Here is a 16,228-nt window from a genome sequence, read left to right on the forward strand (position 1 = left end):
AAAGGGATTTATTTGGACAAAAAGCTGTCTCCATGGACACCTCCTACATGTTTCACGCCTAGAATGCACTTTATCAAGGATAAAGGGCCTTGCAGGCATGAAACATGTAGGAGGTGTCCATGGAGATTGCTCTTTGTCCAAATAAAGCCCTTTTTTGAACTTACCTGAGTGCTGCTCACCTTGGATTCTGGATTCTGACGTTCAGTTCCTGCTCCGGATATTCTTTCATTTTTATCTATCTCTACCTGAGACCCAGGAAGCACACGACGGAGGGAGCATGGGAGTCCATACAGCCGACACAGACACTGGACACACAGTTGCAACTCTGGCACAGCCACTGCAGCTCCGGTTGCTTTGATTGCACTATCCTCTTTGGGGGGGGACTAACATATGAGGTAAGAAATCGATTTGCCTTACCTCTTGGTCCCCATCCAAGTGCTAAGCACCAGACCACACTTACAGATCTCCCTCCACGACAGAACTACACACGAGATCAGACTCTTTGCCAGCATAACCCCTGAGCGCATTACAGCAACATATTGTCTTTTTATAATGGACTTTCAAAAAAAAAAAATTGAAACTTTTGCAAAATGTTAACTCAAACTTTTAACATGAAAACCTAAGGAAATTCTCTAATTTAGCCAGATATTATTTAAAAAAAAGAATTTCTTTTCTTGGAACTGCCTTTGCACTCTCACTTCCCTGTTAACCTTTTCTATGCTCCCAAAACAATCTCCTTAACACTCCATAGAAGTTCTCAGACCACTTCTTCCACAATGTCCCATGTTCACATAGACCCCTGATGACGCTTCCAATGACGCGAAACCCGTAGAGGTATTGAGGTCATCACATTATTTTTAAATGTCAGACGCTGTGATGACAGACATCCAATGTCATCCCCAACCCACGAGGAAACCATGACCGACATCACAGCTGTGCTGTAGCTCCTCCACAGGAAGTGGGACTAAAACGGAGACTTTGGGCCTCATGCAGAGAGCAGCGGTAAGGTGAATAGCGGCATTATTTGGAGAGAAATGCCTGTAGAACGGCAGGTACTGGCGAGTTTTAAAAAAAGCGCCATTTTTTTATTTATTTTTTTAAACTCGCCTTGCTACCGGCGAGAACCTAAATCTCCCCTCATGTAAAAATATCCCTATTCAGAAAGGCGCGATCGCCATCTAGTGGCTGATCGCGCCAATAACATGGAGAGAAATTCTCAATTTACCCCCGCCAAAAAAACTTGGCTGGAAGCTGGAGGTCGGCGGCCAGAGGGAGAAGGAAAAAAAAAACGCGCTTTTTTTAAAACATGTTTCACCAGCGCACATATCGCCGGTTGAAACTCTCCATATGCAGAAAGGATTCTAAATGCAGTTTTATGCCCTTTCTGCATATGGAGAAAAAAACTCTCCATTAAAGCTACATTTTATTCCCCTCTCCAATTTTAAATAGCGCTGCTCTCTGCATGAGGCCCTTTGTTCCTTTTGGGTGATCTTTCCATCTACACCCAGAGGGTGATGGTTCCTGATACACCATCATGTCTCTATGTGGGGAGGATAGTCTTACGAGATGTTGTTATGCATGTAAGTTTTTAACTTGTTAATTTGTTATATAAAGTACCAATTTTTTATTGTGTCCCTCTATGTGCTTTGTTTTTTGTGTTTTGTGTTTTTGTATAGTTTTCCCTACTGCAATGTTACTCTGTACGCAGATATGAATAGGGTTGCCAGGTGGCTTCTCCAAAAATACTGGACACAATGGTGAAAGTTGCGACACGCTCGAGACACACACGCACCTCTCTCCGCTCCATGCTCTTTCCTCCTCTCCTTGGACCCACCTCCTCTTCTTCATTGGCTGCATTACCCAGCAGCAGCCAATCAGAATGGAGGCAGCTGCCCAAGACCCTAGCTCAGGAGGGAAATCCCACCACCCTCCCCCCCAGCCATTCAGGTCATTATGTCCAGAGAGGTAATACCGGACACATACATGTCCTGTATTACCTCTAATTTATTACTGGACAGTGTCCAAATACAGAACAGTCCAGTTCAATACTGGACACCTGACAACCCTAGCATATGAACACCACCTCCAAATGCCAAGCTTACTAACCTAAAATCTCCCGTAAATCTCCTCCCTCAAACTCATTGTGCACTCTCTGTGATCACCATCTCCTCACCGTCACCCTCACTCTACTTTTTGCCTCATCTCATCAACCTTTTCTCACACCTACAGGAACTTATGTAACACAGATACTGTATTTCTCAGCTTTCTACTTCTCCACAAACCCTCTTCTTTCCTCTAAACACCTTCTCCTGCCCTGACTAGGCCCTATACAATAGTTCTTTCTCATCTACCTTTCACCAGATTGTTCCTACCTCAACTTGCTGGTACCATCCCATGAAGCCTCAACCATAGCACACCAGGAAAACATGATACCTGCAGAAATGCTCTCGTAGTGCCAAACAGCAATGGAGGATGTCACACTCCACAGCCGATTTTACCATCTGCAAATTCATTCTTTCTTCCTATAATGCTACCCTGTTGATTTGTAAATAAAAACTACTTCTACTCCATCCATGTCCTTCAATCCACAACACCTGTTTTTCAATTTCAACTCTCTCCTTATGCCCGACCACGCCAGTTCCCACTACTTCCGTTATGGCTCAAGAACGCGCTAACCACTTTATAGACAAGGTTGATGCTATTTGACACGACATAGCACTTTGTCCAGCCGCCCCTACACAAAGCAGTTCCCACCATGCTCCCAAAGCAATCATCAGCTACTTCAAACAGTTACTGAGGAGATATTAATGATAATAACAACGTGTGATTTTTTAAATGTGCGCCCATCTATAGCCAGGACCATGGTGACTGGATCGGCGGTAGCAATTGGGGACATGCAACACATTCCTGTTACATGTGGTAGCACCAAAACCACCCGGGAGTTGGTTGAATAAACATTCTTTAATTGTGTTTTCAACATGTTATTTTAAAAAAATGGTAGCAGAATTTTCATCTCTGTCTCTTTTCTGGAACCCTACTGCACATTAACGATGGAAAATCTTCTATTAATAAGAAAGAAGCAAATATTTGAGTAAATTCAACATATTTTTATGCAAAGACAACCTGTCAAAGGATCAATTTCTATTCATATCACAGCTTAAGCCCCACTACAGATATAGCAAAGCATACTGTTCTCGCGTTCACCCGCAGCTGAATCGGCTGCACTGTGGTCTGGTGGACCAAAGTCCCGAGAACAATAAGCAGCCCGGGAGGATTAATGCTGTGGGGTAATTTGTTTGCGCCACCTGCTGGAGAAAAAAATTATACTTTTACAAGAGCTGCGCAGTCATCTCTCCGTCTCTATCCCAGTCTGCAGTGTCTTCCTGCAGCGCTGAAGGTAAAATACAGGACTTTACAACCCCCCGGATGACATTGATGCCCGATTATGGGTCTCTACGTTATGGGGGGGTTTAGAGGGAGACGCTTTATGACCATATTCGATCATCTACATCATCAAGGGGGCTGGATAGTGTTACGTGTCCTGTCCAGTCCCTTTGATGGCGTAAATGACCGAACATGGTCATATAGCTTGTCCCTCATGATGCGGTGACCCATATTCAGACACCTATATCATCCAGGGTATTGGCCAGCCCTGTATCTTATCTAGATTCAGCACTGCGGGAAGATGCTGCAGATAGAGATGGATACGGCTGCAGGTGAAGAGACGGCTGTACAACTCATCTAAAAAGGTATCATTTTTCTCTCGCCCATGAAGTGGAGAAGCATGGACACCCGTGGCATTAATCCTCACTGGCAGAAAAACCTACTGAGGTGGGAGGGGAGGGATTGAGTGAGAGTGGGTAATTGATGGAAGGGGGGGGAGAGTGAGAGGTGAGACTGAGGGGAGAGAAATACATGGGAAGGAGGAGGGAAACAGAGGGAAGGAATTTATTTTTCCATTTATGAGAGATCATTGGATAATGTATCACTGGGGTTTTTTTGTTTGCCTTCCTCTGGATCAATATACTGTAAGTATGGATATAGGATAAAGTATCTTTCGTCTAAATTTGTCATACAGTAGGTTAAACTTGATGTACCCATGTCTTTTTCCAACCTCATCTACTATGTAACTATGAGAAAAGGACTCATTTTAGTAAAGTATAAATGTAATACAAAACATAGTTTATTTAATCTCAAAAACGAATGCTGTTATTAGTTCTAATTAGGAATTTATTCAATGGTTTTTTTTTAAGTGGGGGCGGGGCTTGGTGGCGAGTAGCTTTTTTGGTTGGGCGAGTAGCTTTTTGGGTAATTTGTCAAGCCATAATAATAATAATAATAATAATAATAGAGAGAGAGGTTACACAGCTTAATATAGAAGTAACACAAATCAGTTGCTCTTCATTTCCGTAGTATCAATGATTGATTCCTTCAGAATCAATGAGTGACAAATTCCTGAGCCCAAATTATGTCCCAACTTGATATCAGGACACATCCTCCTAAAATAAAAAGGAACCGGCACTCCAGAGGTCTTCATACAAAAAAGAAATCTTGACAAAGGTCAGTGTATTTGACTGAAACGTCAGCCTGTGTGGATTAAAATGTATTTTTTGTATGAAGACCTCTGGAGTGCTGGTTCCTTCTTGTTTTAGGAGGATGTATCCTGTATTATAGGTCTCCCCAGCGGGGGATGATCCCTGTGCCCCTGAAGGAAGTTATATAGATCCAGTGAGTGCACCTAACTTCTGTATTCCAACTTGATATCATACATAATGTAAGGTACAACTCTCTGACTTGTGCTGTCTTATGCAGGTCAGATTGACCCACTATCCTTCACCTGTGTGAGTCTTCTGCAATGAACATCTACTTATTGATTTTAGTTCATTCTATTACTTATATTTGGGGGGGGGGGGAATCTTACCTGCTGAAGCTGGTAACAACATCAACTACCATCTTGTCTGTCGTGTTGACAAGTTTACACTGGGCAGGCAAAAATTCCCCATCGTCAGAACAATGAGGAGGAGTCTTTTCCCCAACACCATGAAGGATGCGACGATCTCTAATCTCACAACTCTGTGGACCTACAACAATTAAATTTGCATGTTAACTATTGTGAATAGGAATGTAATAATAGTACGATATGGATTGGGTACATTATACCCACATGGGATTATTGCACTGCAGACTCTTGCCAATTCTGCAGGACTAAAACATCGGTAAAGTGAATAAACTCAGATTTAGATGAACACCAGACAGAGTGCCCGTCTTCCTTTCCATCTGCATACCGGAAAGAATCACTTCCAAAAGGATTCACTCACCCGTAAGCACTACTCCTTCATATTACCCAGATAGTGTGCAGATGTATTTAATTTGGACTCTGACTCACGATAAATGATAACATCTAGATGCAATGCTGAAGTAAAAGTCAGAATCCTTATGAGACTCACTAGATGCACATACACAGAAATAGGGTCAGATATACAGTACGGTCTTCACAATATCCAGGTTTCTGCCATTCTCAATTAATATGCAATACAAAATGTTCCAGGATACTGATGGTACCCTGTAAATTAAGAGACAAGCATTTGACTATTTACCGTACATATAACATGACAAAGGTCACAAAGTAATTAGCGCTAATGATTTATATCAACAATACATGATTACCAAGTAGATGTATACAGGATGACATTACTAATTATTTGGTGTTGTAGCATCAGGGTTGATTTGTCTATTTGCTAATTATACCATTGCCCTCAAGATATAATTGTGCGTATGTAAACAACAGAAATATATTGTTTGTGGAGACAAAGTGCCTCACTTTTGCTCCATAGCCACACCAGGATATGGAAATGATATCGTATAAAATAAATATATTTTTATACCCCAAAATATTTTATCCATATTTTGATGAAGACGATCACCATTTGCGTTAGTGCTATATTTCTTTCCAGCAGTTCTTATTTTGGGGGTACAGGTTCCCGGAGCAGAGAGAGATCAGGACAATGGAGCAAAATGGATGCCAACTCTTTAAGCAAGTCAATTGTCGAACACAACATGCGGATTCATGTCATCATGGCTGTACTGTAAGTCCTGTGGCTGTACATTGCTGTACTGTAAGTCCTGTGGCTGCACTGCAAGTCATGTGGTTGTACTGCAAGTCCTGTGGCAGTGCTGTAAGTCCTGAGGTTGTACATGACTGTACTGTAAGTCCTGTGGGTGTACTGTAAGTCCTGTGGCTGTACTATAAGTCCTGTGGCTGTACATGACTATACTGTAAGTCCTGTGGCTGTACTGTAAGTCCTGTGACTGGACATAGCTGTACTATAATTCCTATGGCAGTACTGTAAGTCCTGTGGCTGTACTGCAAGTATTGTGGCTGTACGTGGCTGTACTGTAAGTCTTGTGGCTGTTAATGGCTGTACTGTAAGTCTTGTGGCTGTTAATGGCTGTACCGCAAGTATTGTGGCTGTACTGTAAGTCTTTCGGCTGTACATGGCTGTACTGTAAGTCTTTCGGCTGTACATGGCTGTACTGTAAGTTCTATGCCTATACATGGCTGTACTGTAAGTTCTATGCCTATACATGGATGTACTGTAAGTTCTGTGCCTATACATGGCTGTACTGTAAGTTCTGTGCCTATACATGGCTGTACTGTAAGTCCTGTGACTGGACATTGCTGTACTGTAATTCCTATGGCAGTACTGGAAGTCCTGTGGCTGTACTTGGCTGTACTGTAATTAATATGGCTGTACTGAAAGTCCTGTGGCTGTACTGGAAGTCCTGTGGCTGTACTGGAAGTCCTGTGGCTGTACTTGGCTGTACTGTAATTCCTACGGCTGTTCTGTATGTCCTGTGGGGGGTCTATATTTTTAAAAACATTATGGGCCATATTCACTAATGGACTCTTCTCCATACAGTAATACACCTTCCTAGAAGTCACATCCAATCACATGAATGGATCAGAAGGTGTCTTGCAGTCCTGAAAGGTGTCATAACATAGCACCCCTTATAGAATTGGGCCCATAGTGTCATATTTAAAATTTGAAAGCACCCATTCGGTCCGTGTTTGGCTGACATTTCTCATTGAAGACAGTAAATGTTTTCGAACAAAAACGGACCGAACGGCTCTGGTCTATAGAGAATTACCTCCCATATATTAATATGTAAACTTTGTTTCTCATTTACTTTAGTTTTACATCTCAGTCATTTGTAGTTGTCATTTTCCTTTTTGGCGATAAAATTGATCAATTCTTTTTTTTAAATAACTTTTCCACTAAAAGACAAATAAATTGGTGTGTGGAGATGTTGCAAGGAAATTGAATAATGATGACCACAGTTATATGTATGTAACTTCCTTGAAAGGATGCCTAAGTATTGATGGACAGGGTCTCGAGCCAATGACTGGGAACCCAACGAAGGATTCATGTGATTGGCTATCAAGAGGGGAGGAACTAAGAAATGAGAAGTTAAGATTTCCAAGCGGAGCACAAGGAGGGCAGAGCGACAGAGACTAGGAGGATAGCGGTCCCTGTCCCAACGAGTGGTGGAGACAAAGATCTGCACACATACAGAACTCTCCCAGTTCAACAGGATCAGAGTGGCCTTGGAGAGACGGCCACAGTCCACAGACAAGCTGCAGCCTACCATGTCCTGGGAGTCGTGAGTAACCCACAAGTGGATCCTATTTGCAGCCCTACAGTACCAGTGACAGTACTGTACATAAGAGTTCCTCCAAGTCTTTGTGAAGAAACTGGCCTGCAACTGTACAACCAAATATATAAACGAGCTCCAACACTGTACTTGCACCCACAAGTGCCCCTTGATAATATGGGGTTATTGGGTCCCAAAAGAGAGACACTGATGGACGGTAGTGCAGCGATACACACAGGGGTTAAATATTGTGGCAACTGCATGCGTGTAATAGTGGGTCCTTCTGATAGGATCAGAACAGGATTATTGGGGTGGTTATTTCATAAATACCAAACTTTGCTATTCAAATACGTGTCAGGCTATCTGATCTAACCAGGCCTCAGCCAGTTTCTGGTTACTGCATCCATATTGGGGAGTAGGACTCAGGCCCCTGCCCTGGTATATGCATAAATTAGGCTAGGGTAATAAAGAGGGGTTATATGTACATGTCTTAGATGCCTATAAATAGAGTTGGGCCATTTTCTTTTCAGCTTCGGATCCACCTCGGATCAGTCGGTTCCCTTTGGTCTGTGGATTTTCACGGATCAGTCTCAAGAAATCAAATCCACAGTTTCAGATTTCTTATTTTAGACAGTAATCTGAAAATCCAAGGGAGGGAGGGTTTATATATCTCTCTCTCTCTCAGTGGATTAATCCGTGTGTCGATTTTTAACATTCTGGCCATAGATTGTGGAATCCGCAGATCAGATTCTATTCAATGGGGGATTTGGATTAATCCATATTGTTTTTTAGTGCCCAATCCCCTTTCAGTCCTTAAACTCTCATGTACAAGTACATCTCTGAAGAACGCTTTTGTTAGTCCAATAAAAGTCATAAAAACACAAAATACAATATTTTGTATAACTCTCTATGACTTATCTATAGTATTTCCCCGTTTTTGAATTGTTATACTTAACTGCTATACCACCCCCTGGGATCAATGAGATTCATACATTATTCTGTGCAGTTTTGACATGGACATTGCTATAATTCTACTTTATATTTTTTTGTACTTGATAGGTACTTTATACTGCGCTTACATTGTGTTACATTCTTTATACTTGACCACTATGCTTACATTGTGCAGGTTAAATACATTATCCCTAATAGCCATGCTTACATTGTGCTGTTAGATACATTATCCCTGACAGCAATGCTTACATTTTGCTGGCTACATACTTTACCCCTGACAGCTATGCTTACATTGTGCTAGTTACTGTACATACTTTATACTTGACTTACATTTTGCTGGTTGCATACCTTATACTTGAGCGCTATGCATACATTGTGCTGGTTACATACTTTATCCCTGACACTAATGCTTACATTTTGCTGGTTACATACTTTATCCCTGACACTAATGCTTACATTGTGCTGGTTACATACTTTATCCCCGACACTAATGCTTACATTGTGCTGGTTACATACTTTACCCCTGACACTAATGCTTACATTGTGTTAGTTACATACTTTATACTTGACCTACATTGTGCTGGTTTTCCTGTCTGCCGTGTTCCATAGATCTCCATTCCATCAGAATCCACACACCAGCATTGTCTAAGATCTTGGTTGCATTGCACAGACTCAAACTCTCCAGAATCTCTGCACTGTGGAATGTGGGATGTTGAGGTGCTGTTTATATACCCGCTCACCAAGATTTGCTGCTTTTTCAGCTGGCAAAAAGATAAGCCTAGAGTATACATAAAAAGCTGTATTAATAAAACAAGCCCGCAAGCATCATTTGTTTCATGATGAGAAAAAATCGAAAGAAGAATGTGTGTTGGGAATGGCCTTTTCTTTTTATGGACCTCTTCATCTAATCATAATCACAAAGTAACAAAAATATGGAACAGACATACAATAAAAAAATGATACAGTAGGTTTGGCCAAATATATGTGTCGCCATGCCATCTGTGGCTATTAGTTTGCTTCCCTCCTGGCAGTAAATCCTGGTACAATTAGGTTGCCAGTAGTTGAAGTGGGGTTTTCATCTTCCTTGGTACTGCACTTGAATGACAGCGGGAGGCAGTGACATCAGGCCTGGGCATGACCAATCATGAGACAGACCAGGTGCCCTCCTCCTGGATGTACTTAAGGGCAGGTACCACCCAAATTCAGTAGTTCCTCTGCCCACTTGAGAGGGGAAAGTCACACAGCTGAGAGCCTGAACATTGGGCCTTCTCTAGTCATCTTCCCTCCGGGGGAGAGTGAGAATGGACCATACATCTGCCTCTGCTAGGGAGGTGGGGAAGAGCTAGGACGGCTAAGGGTGCACTTGGCCTGTAGTGACGGTTCAGGGACCATCCTTCAGTGGTAGCTGAGAAGTACTGCATCAGGCAGAAACCTGCCTTGTTACTGTGCTGTACAGAAGAGATAATAAACCGTTCCTGTTGTTATACCTCCTGCCTGGTGCGTGACCTTACTGGGGGGCGAGGTAATTGTTCTACCGTGGGAGATCACCTTCAGTTCCTGGAGCCTACGGCAGATGGAGGCGCTGCACTGCTAAAGAGATATGTAGGGTATGAACCCCAGAAGCCTGGTCTTGTCCCCCCACTACCACCGGCGGACGACTTAGCCTTCCTGTTGCCAGCAGGTATATGCACCATACACCGTGGTAATGGCCAAATCCCCCACCGGGTGGGGGAAACACTGTTACATATGGGTTTATGTGAATTGGTAACAAAGCGTTTTGTATTAATGTATTCTTTAAATCTAGCAGAAGGTCTATGAAATCCTAAAAATACAATGCGATCCACTTACATATTGCAGGGGAGCCGATTTGTCTACTTCCTGGTACTTCTGTACTATTAGCATGAACACACCAGCAGGTGCGGCCATTTTTATTGCACTGTAGGTTCCTCAAGAAAAAAAAAAAAAGATTGTTACATTTTATCTTTAGAAAGATCTATATAAATAGATTAATACATTCGGTACAGTTTTACAGATCTAACTAAATCAATTAGACGTTGTATGTACTTATTCTGTTTTAACAATGCTGTATATACATTCAGACATTTTAGAGTGTGGCTTTCAGTCTGAGGAAGGGGCTGTGAACTGAAACGTACAGATGCAGCCACCAGTATTATAACTCTTGCCTGGGAGATTCTGGGGCAGTCTCACAGTAAATGCCTCAACATGCCTGTGAGATTCTTAATGGCCCATCGTATTAACACTGCAGGTCCCTGCACTCCCATTCAGTTTGATTCAGTTTGAATGGGACTGCAGGGACCCCTTGTTCTGTTAATACGATGGTCCATTAAGAATCTCACAGAAATGTTGAGGCATTTACTGTGAGACTGCCACAGAATCTTCCAGAATTTCCCAGGTACAAGTGTTCTAACTGGTGGCTACATCTGTAACTGTAGCTCTGCTCATACAGTGGCGGCCGGGCTAAACCTAATGCGGCTGCCCCCGCATTTTAAAAATAGCGCGGGCGGCGCGCGCTTATCTTCGGCGGAAAACCGGCCGGTTTTCCCGCGCCTCGGGCGCTTTCAATAGTAAGCGCCATTAGCGCTTATCTATTGAAGCGGCCGCCGCGCGGGAAACTCAATTTTTAAACGGAGAGCAGACCCGCTACGCTCCCGGCCTGCTCCCGGCAAGCGTTAGATTAAAAGCTGCCACAGCAGTAATATGCAGTAAAGCCCAGCAATTTTTGCAGCATTACCTGTGTGCCTCTGTAACAGGGACGTATCCCTGTTGAAATAAAAGCCTCTAGTGGTCTGAGAAATCCAGCAGAGAGCTGGTTGATTGCAGCTAGTCAATTAACCAGCTTCACCTGGGTAATAAAAAATCCTACTGGGGACAGCCCAGAGACTCCTTAGCACATTCACAACTGTGCTGACAGAGGAGATACTGTCTTGAGCACAAAGGCTGTGCTGAGATCAAGACACCAGGACACCACTGACCTGAAGGGCCACCTGCTTTGAAGTACAGCTTGAGACTTTGGGGTGGTAGGCTGGTAAGGGGCTTTTCCTCCCAGTCTTGCAGATAGGGACTGGGGGAGTAAGTTAGCCCTTACAAGAGATAGGTGTTTGTTTCTTTTGTATATATGCTTTGCCTTAAAATGCTGTTTAAAGGGACAGGCAAAATTAAGCCATGTTTTAATTTCCCCAACACTGTCTCCTTGTGTGTACGCCTGCACCTGCCTCTTACAGCCTCCATTCTAATTTTTCTGTTTATACTGTTATAGCCATTTGTAACATAGGAGGAGGGATGGGCTAGCTTGCACCAAGATTTATCCTCTTTATATTTTGTTTGTACTCTATTTGGCATTAGAAGTGCCCCTGTATATCTTTAGATTATTTATTCTGTTTTAACAATGTCTTATGTAGACATTTAAGAGATGTTTACTTTCTTGCCATGTTTGTGACAAGTCGTTGATGTGGCACCATAAGTCACCAAATGTTTGCTTGCAATTTAATTCTATCAGTGCAAATACTGACACCCAATAAGATTATGGTGAGTACAGAAGTGATGGAAGCCTCAGAACGTGCAGGCTACAGAAAGAGAGGCAGGAGGGTATCACAGGGTCCTGCAGCCTGCTCATCTGTCTCAAATAGTAAGTAGTGTCTAAACTGCAGATATCCAGATTTCAAGGAATGACTAAGAAGCTACAGATGTACTAATGTCATTAATCACCATTAATGGCACTTCATACTGTAATTGGCTGAGCGAACGAGCAATGCAAAAAACCATCAACTAGACTTTGTGGCCACTGAGTGTGTTTGTCTCTTTCTTTGTTCGTGTTCTCTCTCTCTACCGGCCAAACGCCCTCACCAATTCTGATGACCTTTTGAGGGTTCCTTTCTGCTACCTTCAATTCGGTGCAGCCCCCATTTTGGAATTCATTTTGTTTTTTGAAGTTATAAACTATAAACTATAAACTACAGCAAGCCGGACTTAACAGAACAGCTGTTAGTAGTATGAAGCAATGTCTTCATTCACTATTGGTCACTACCAGTATCAATGGAATATCTACTGTAGCTGAGATGTTTGAAGTTTTCCTGCTTCATATGAGAAGGAGAATTTGTTTAAGAAATTCACTCACAGGCAGAAGGTTCGGAAACCTTTTTTGTTGTTTTTAAGTTTGGCATCAAAATGTTTAAGTTTGCGAGCAAAACTGTAAATCATTGCTATTTTAATTGTTCCACACCCAAATATACATGGCATGTGCAAAATTCACTAGTGCACCAAATTAAGTAAATCATTGGTTTATATGGGGTGGGGGGGGAATTCACTTTTAATTGCTGGCAAACTAAGAGGCATTTGCCATTTTTGTGACAGCTGAGAAAGACTTGGATTTATCACAATCATCAACATGTTGGAGGTTTAACTAGTTTCTGATATTTAGCATTAAAAAATATACAGTGTTTCCTGCTTTATTTTGCAGTTGCTGATACTGACTGCTGCGTGCCTAAACAATTCTAAAGTTTTGTAACTTGTCACATTGGATAAGCAGCCTGGAGGGACGAATTCCACTTAACACAGTATAAATAAAGCACAAACTCTGTCAATTATGTTGCACATTGAATCTCACTGTCAAATGTTTATTTTGCTGATGTTTTCCATCAGTCATTGAGGTAATCAAGATATCTAAGTAACTAGATAAGCATTCATTATGTCAACGAATGGTCCATTAATGTAAGAGGCAGGATGTTCACAGCAAACTGAAGCTCATCATGCATGAGCAAACCTTTGTCCTGAAACTGGAGATCTGCATAGATAACATTTCAAATATGTAGTAGATTCAGGGGACAAGTTGACAATTAATATCATCCTTATCAGTATATCAACATAAATTTTGTAAAGGCCGATATAAAAATAGATAAGCTCCCAAAACTGAAAAAAAAATCTATTAAAAAAAATATTATAAAAAAAAATGCAGATGTAGCAGGACTTGGCGGCTTTGGTGCGGGGGCCACTGCTGGGAATTCAGATGCATGAACCTCCCCCATTCAGAAGCATGTCACCCCCCCTCACCCCCCCAGCATGATCACGACAGACACGTCTAGCCGGGGATAGTGAGTCTTACTACATCTGTATAACAAAGAAATATGGAACAAAAATATCCAAAGAATAAAGCCAAATAAAATAAAATAACCGTTGTTTATATACTCATCGCACGCAGGAGAAATTAAAGTCTTAAGTGGGAGCCCCCAAAATGACTGTTGGAGTGGTGTTACTGTATGTGCGGCTGATTTAGATCTCGAATCACTGCCCACAGTGTTTGTGTGCTTAGATTTAACCTCCCATTTATCGCTTTGGGATCTGTGTACTGTATCAAGAAAGTGATCTGTGCCGACACATTGCATAAAAATATACTAATATTATTACATTGGGTGGTTCTTGAGGTGTTAAATAGTCCCTGAATGTGAGGGATGTAAGAGTGTGTGTGTATGTAAATATAAATAAATAAATTTTATTTACATACTTACATACACACACTCTTAGGCCTGGGACATAGTAAGTTTAAGCGTCGCTGAGGCGGGCTGAGCCGCGCTGAGCAGATGCACAAAGCCCCTGCATCTGTCATCAGCGCGGCTATAGTTTCCCCCTCCGCATGCGCGCTGATGCGTTCGGAGGCTGAGAAACTTGGAACAGACAGGCGGGTTTGAAATTTGCCGCTCGGGGAAGCGGGGGAGCGGTCACGTGACCGCTCCCATCCAATGGGAGCGGGGGACTAGCCCCGCCTCCCGCTCTGCCTCCTGGCATGCCTCCGCTCCGCCCCACCCCCTGAGCGCGCTCACTGCCTCGCCTGCAAGGACAGAAAAAAGCCCAATTTTCAGCAGGCGAGGCAGAGCAGGAGCGCGCCTCAGCGAGCTTCAATGTACTATGTCCCAGGCCTTACATCCCTCACATTCAGGGACTATTTAACACCTAAAGTCATAAATCGCACACTACACAGGGGGGAGGGATGAGCTCTAGCCACATTTTAAGATGCACTGTTTTTAAGTTAAACCTTGCCTGCTTTATTCAATGTAACATAGCCGGAAGAAGAGATCAGTGTATCTCGAAAGCTCGCACAAATAAAAGCATTTTGTTAGCCACGGGAGAGAGGGAGAGAGAGGCAGAGAGAGGAAGAGAGAGGCAGAGAGAGGCAGAGAGAGGCAGAGAGAGGCAGAGAGAGGCAGAGAGAGGCAGAGAGAGGCAGAGAGAGGGAGAGAGAGGGAGAGACTTTGCACTTATATTTGAGCTTTCATACACAGACCCCATTGTGATCAGTGACGTTCTTTTTTTAAATGTACAGTTTTATAACCCGACTAATAAGGTTTCTATCATTTCCGTATAATTAATTTTTGAGCTACGTAAAAACCCAACCCAGTTACCTGTACAAACCGTCCGTGGAGCACTGGGGGATATAGTCTTCTCCATTTAGGAAAGTCTTTTCCCTTGCAAGTTCACATGGTCGTAAAGTTTGAGAATCCAATTGGTACTCTGCATTAAACACATATTTTTGTTATTTCACTCATTGCGCTGTTAGTCATAGAAAAAGCAAATGGACATACTGTATAGCAGAGGTGGGCAACCTATTTTTATAGCCACAGGTGTGGCGAATGAGAAGTGAAAATTGCCACACCATGTAAAATTTGAGAAATTAGGTTGCTCAATTGAACATTTAAAACAACACTCACTGTTCGTCTGCTTCCCTCACCTCAGCACCATCAAATGCTGCTGCGTCACTCGCCTCAGCACTATCACCTGCTGCTTCCCTCACCTCAGCACTATCACCTGCTGCTGCTTCCCTCACCTCAGCACTATCACCTGCTGCTGGTTCACTTCATTCACTCGTTCAGAAAGCGAAAACCAGCACATGCCGTCAGGAAAAAGTTTATTTTACTGTGGGAGCTGGCAAAGTCAAATTCACCACACTTGTGGCGATTTGGCAACAGGGTTGCCCACCTCGGCTGTATAGTAAGGACAACGTTTATCTAAAGGTTTTATATTAGCGCCACTCAGTTCCCAAACATTGCAGGAATCCTACAGAGAAAGGTGTACAGTATGTACTTCTTTATCCTATAAATGACACATTATTTTGGATTTTGTTAAATAATGCACAAATATTTTTGATGTCACTTGTAAAACATACACATTCATAGACAAACATGTACAGACCTTCCCATAAAAGCCACATTTTCAGATTGTCCAGGAACTCCCATGAAGTTGCACAATCTCCGCACAACTGACCCCTAAATGTTGTGTCAGTATTTAGTCTGCTTTCAGTCACAATGGGAAGCAGACTCAGATGAATGATGGGTGACTTTATCTTGCTCTGTGTTTGTCTCATCATTCCACCTTGTGCCTCGCTCTCCTGATGCATCCTGGATCTGCCTAAGGCAGCCCAGAGAGAAAAGCTCCCCCAAACCTGCACAAGATCAGCCAACTAATTTGCACGGTGGTTAAAGACTCAGCAAAGGAACATACTGCTGGCAATTGTCAGCCTTCTAACCAGCAGTCTTATGTGTTTGAGCTTAATTACAGAATTCTCGTGTCTCTCCTGATACACCCTGGACCTGCCTAAGGAGGCTACCAAAGGGCT

General features: G+C 42.7%; 1 protein-coding gene across 1 annotated transcript in view; it reads right to left on the bottom strand.

Annotated features, from left to right (window-relative positions):
* The window catches only part of TG (thyroglobulin), a 240,109-nt gene extending 224,100 nt beyond the window's left edge, over positions 1–16,009 (bottom strand). The window contains exons 1-5 of the mRNA XM_075588461.1: positions 15,805–16,009; positions 15,018–15,126; positions 10,453–10,550; positions 9,179–9,382; positions 4,922–5,081 (exon numbers count right to left, since the gene is read on the bottom strand). Of these exons, the coding sequence (XP_075444576.1) occupies positions 4,922–5,081; positions 9,179–9,382; positions 10,453–10,550; positions 15,018–15,126; positions 15,805–16,009 (776 nt within the window). The remainder of the gene's footprint in view (positions 1–4,921; positions 5,082–9,178; positions 9,383–10,452; positions 10,551–15,017; positions 15,127–15,804) is intronic.
* Positions 16,010–16,228: the final 219 nt, after the last annotated feature.

The sequence above is a fragment of the Ascaphus truei genome, chromosome 2 (assembly GCF_040206685.1).
Source record: "Ascaphus truei isolate aAscTru1 chromosome 2, aAscTru1.hap1, whole genome shotgun sequence".
In the NCBI taxonomy this organism is placed as follows: Eukaryota; Metazoa; Chordata; class Amphibia; order Anura; family Ascaphidae; genus Ascaphus; species Ascaphus truei.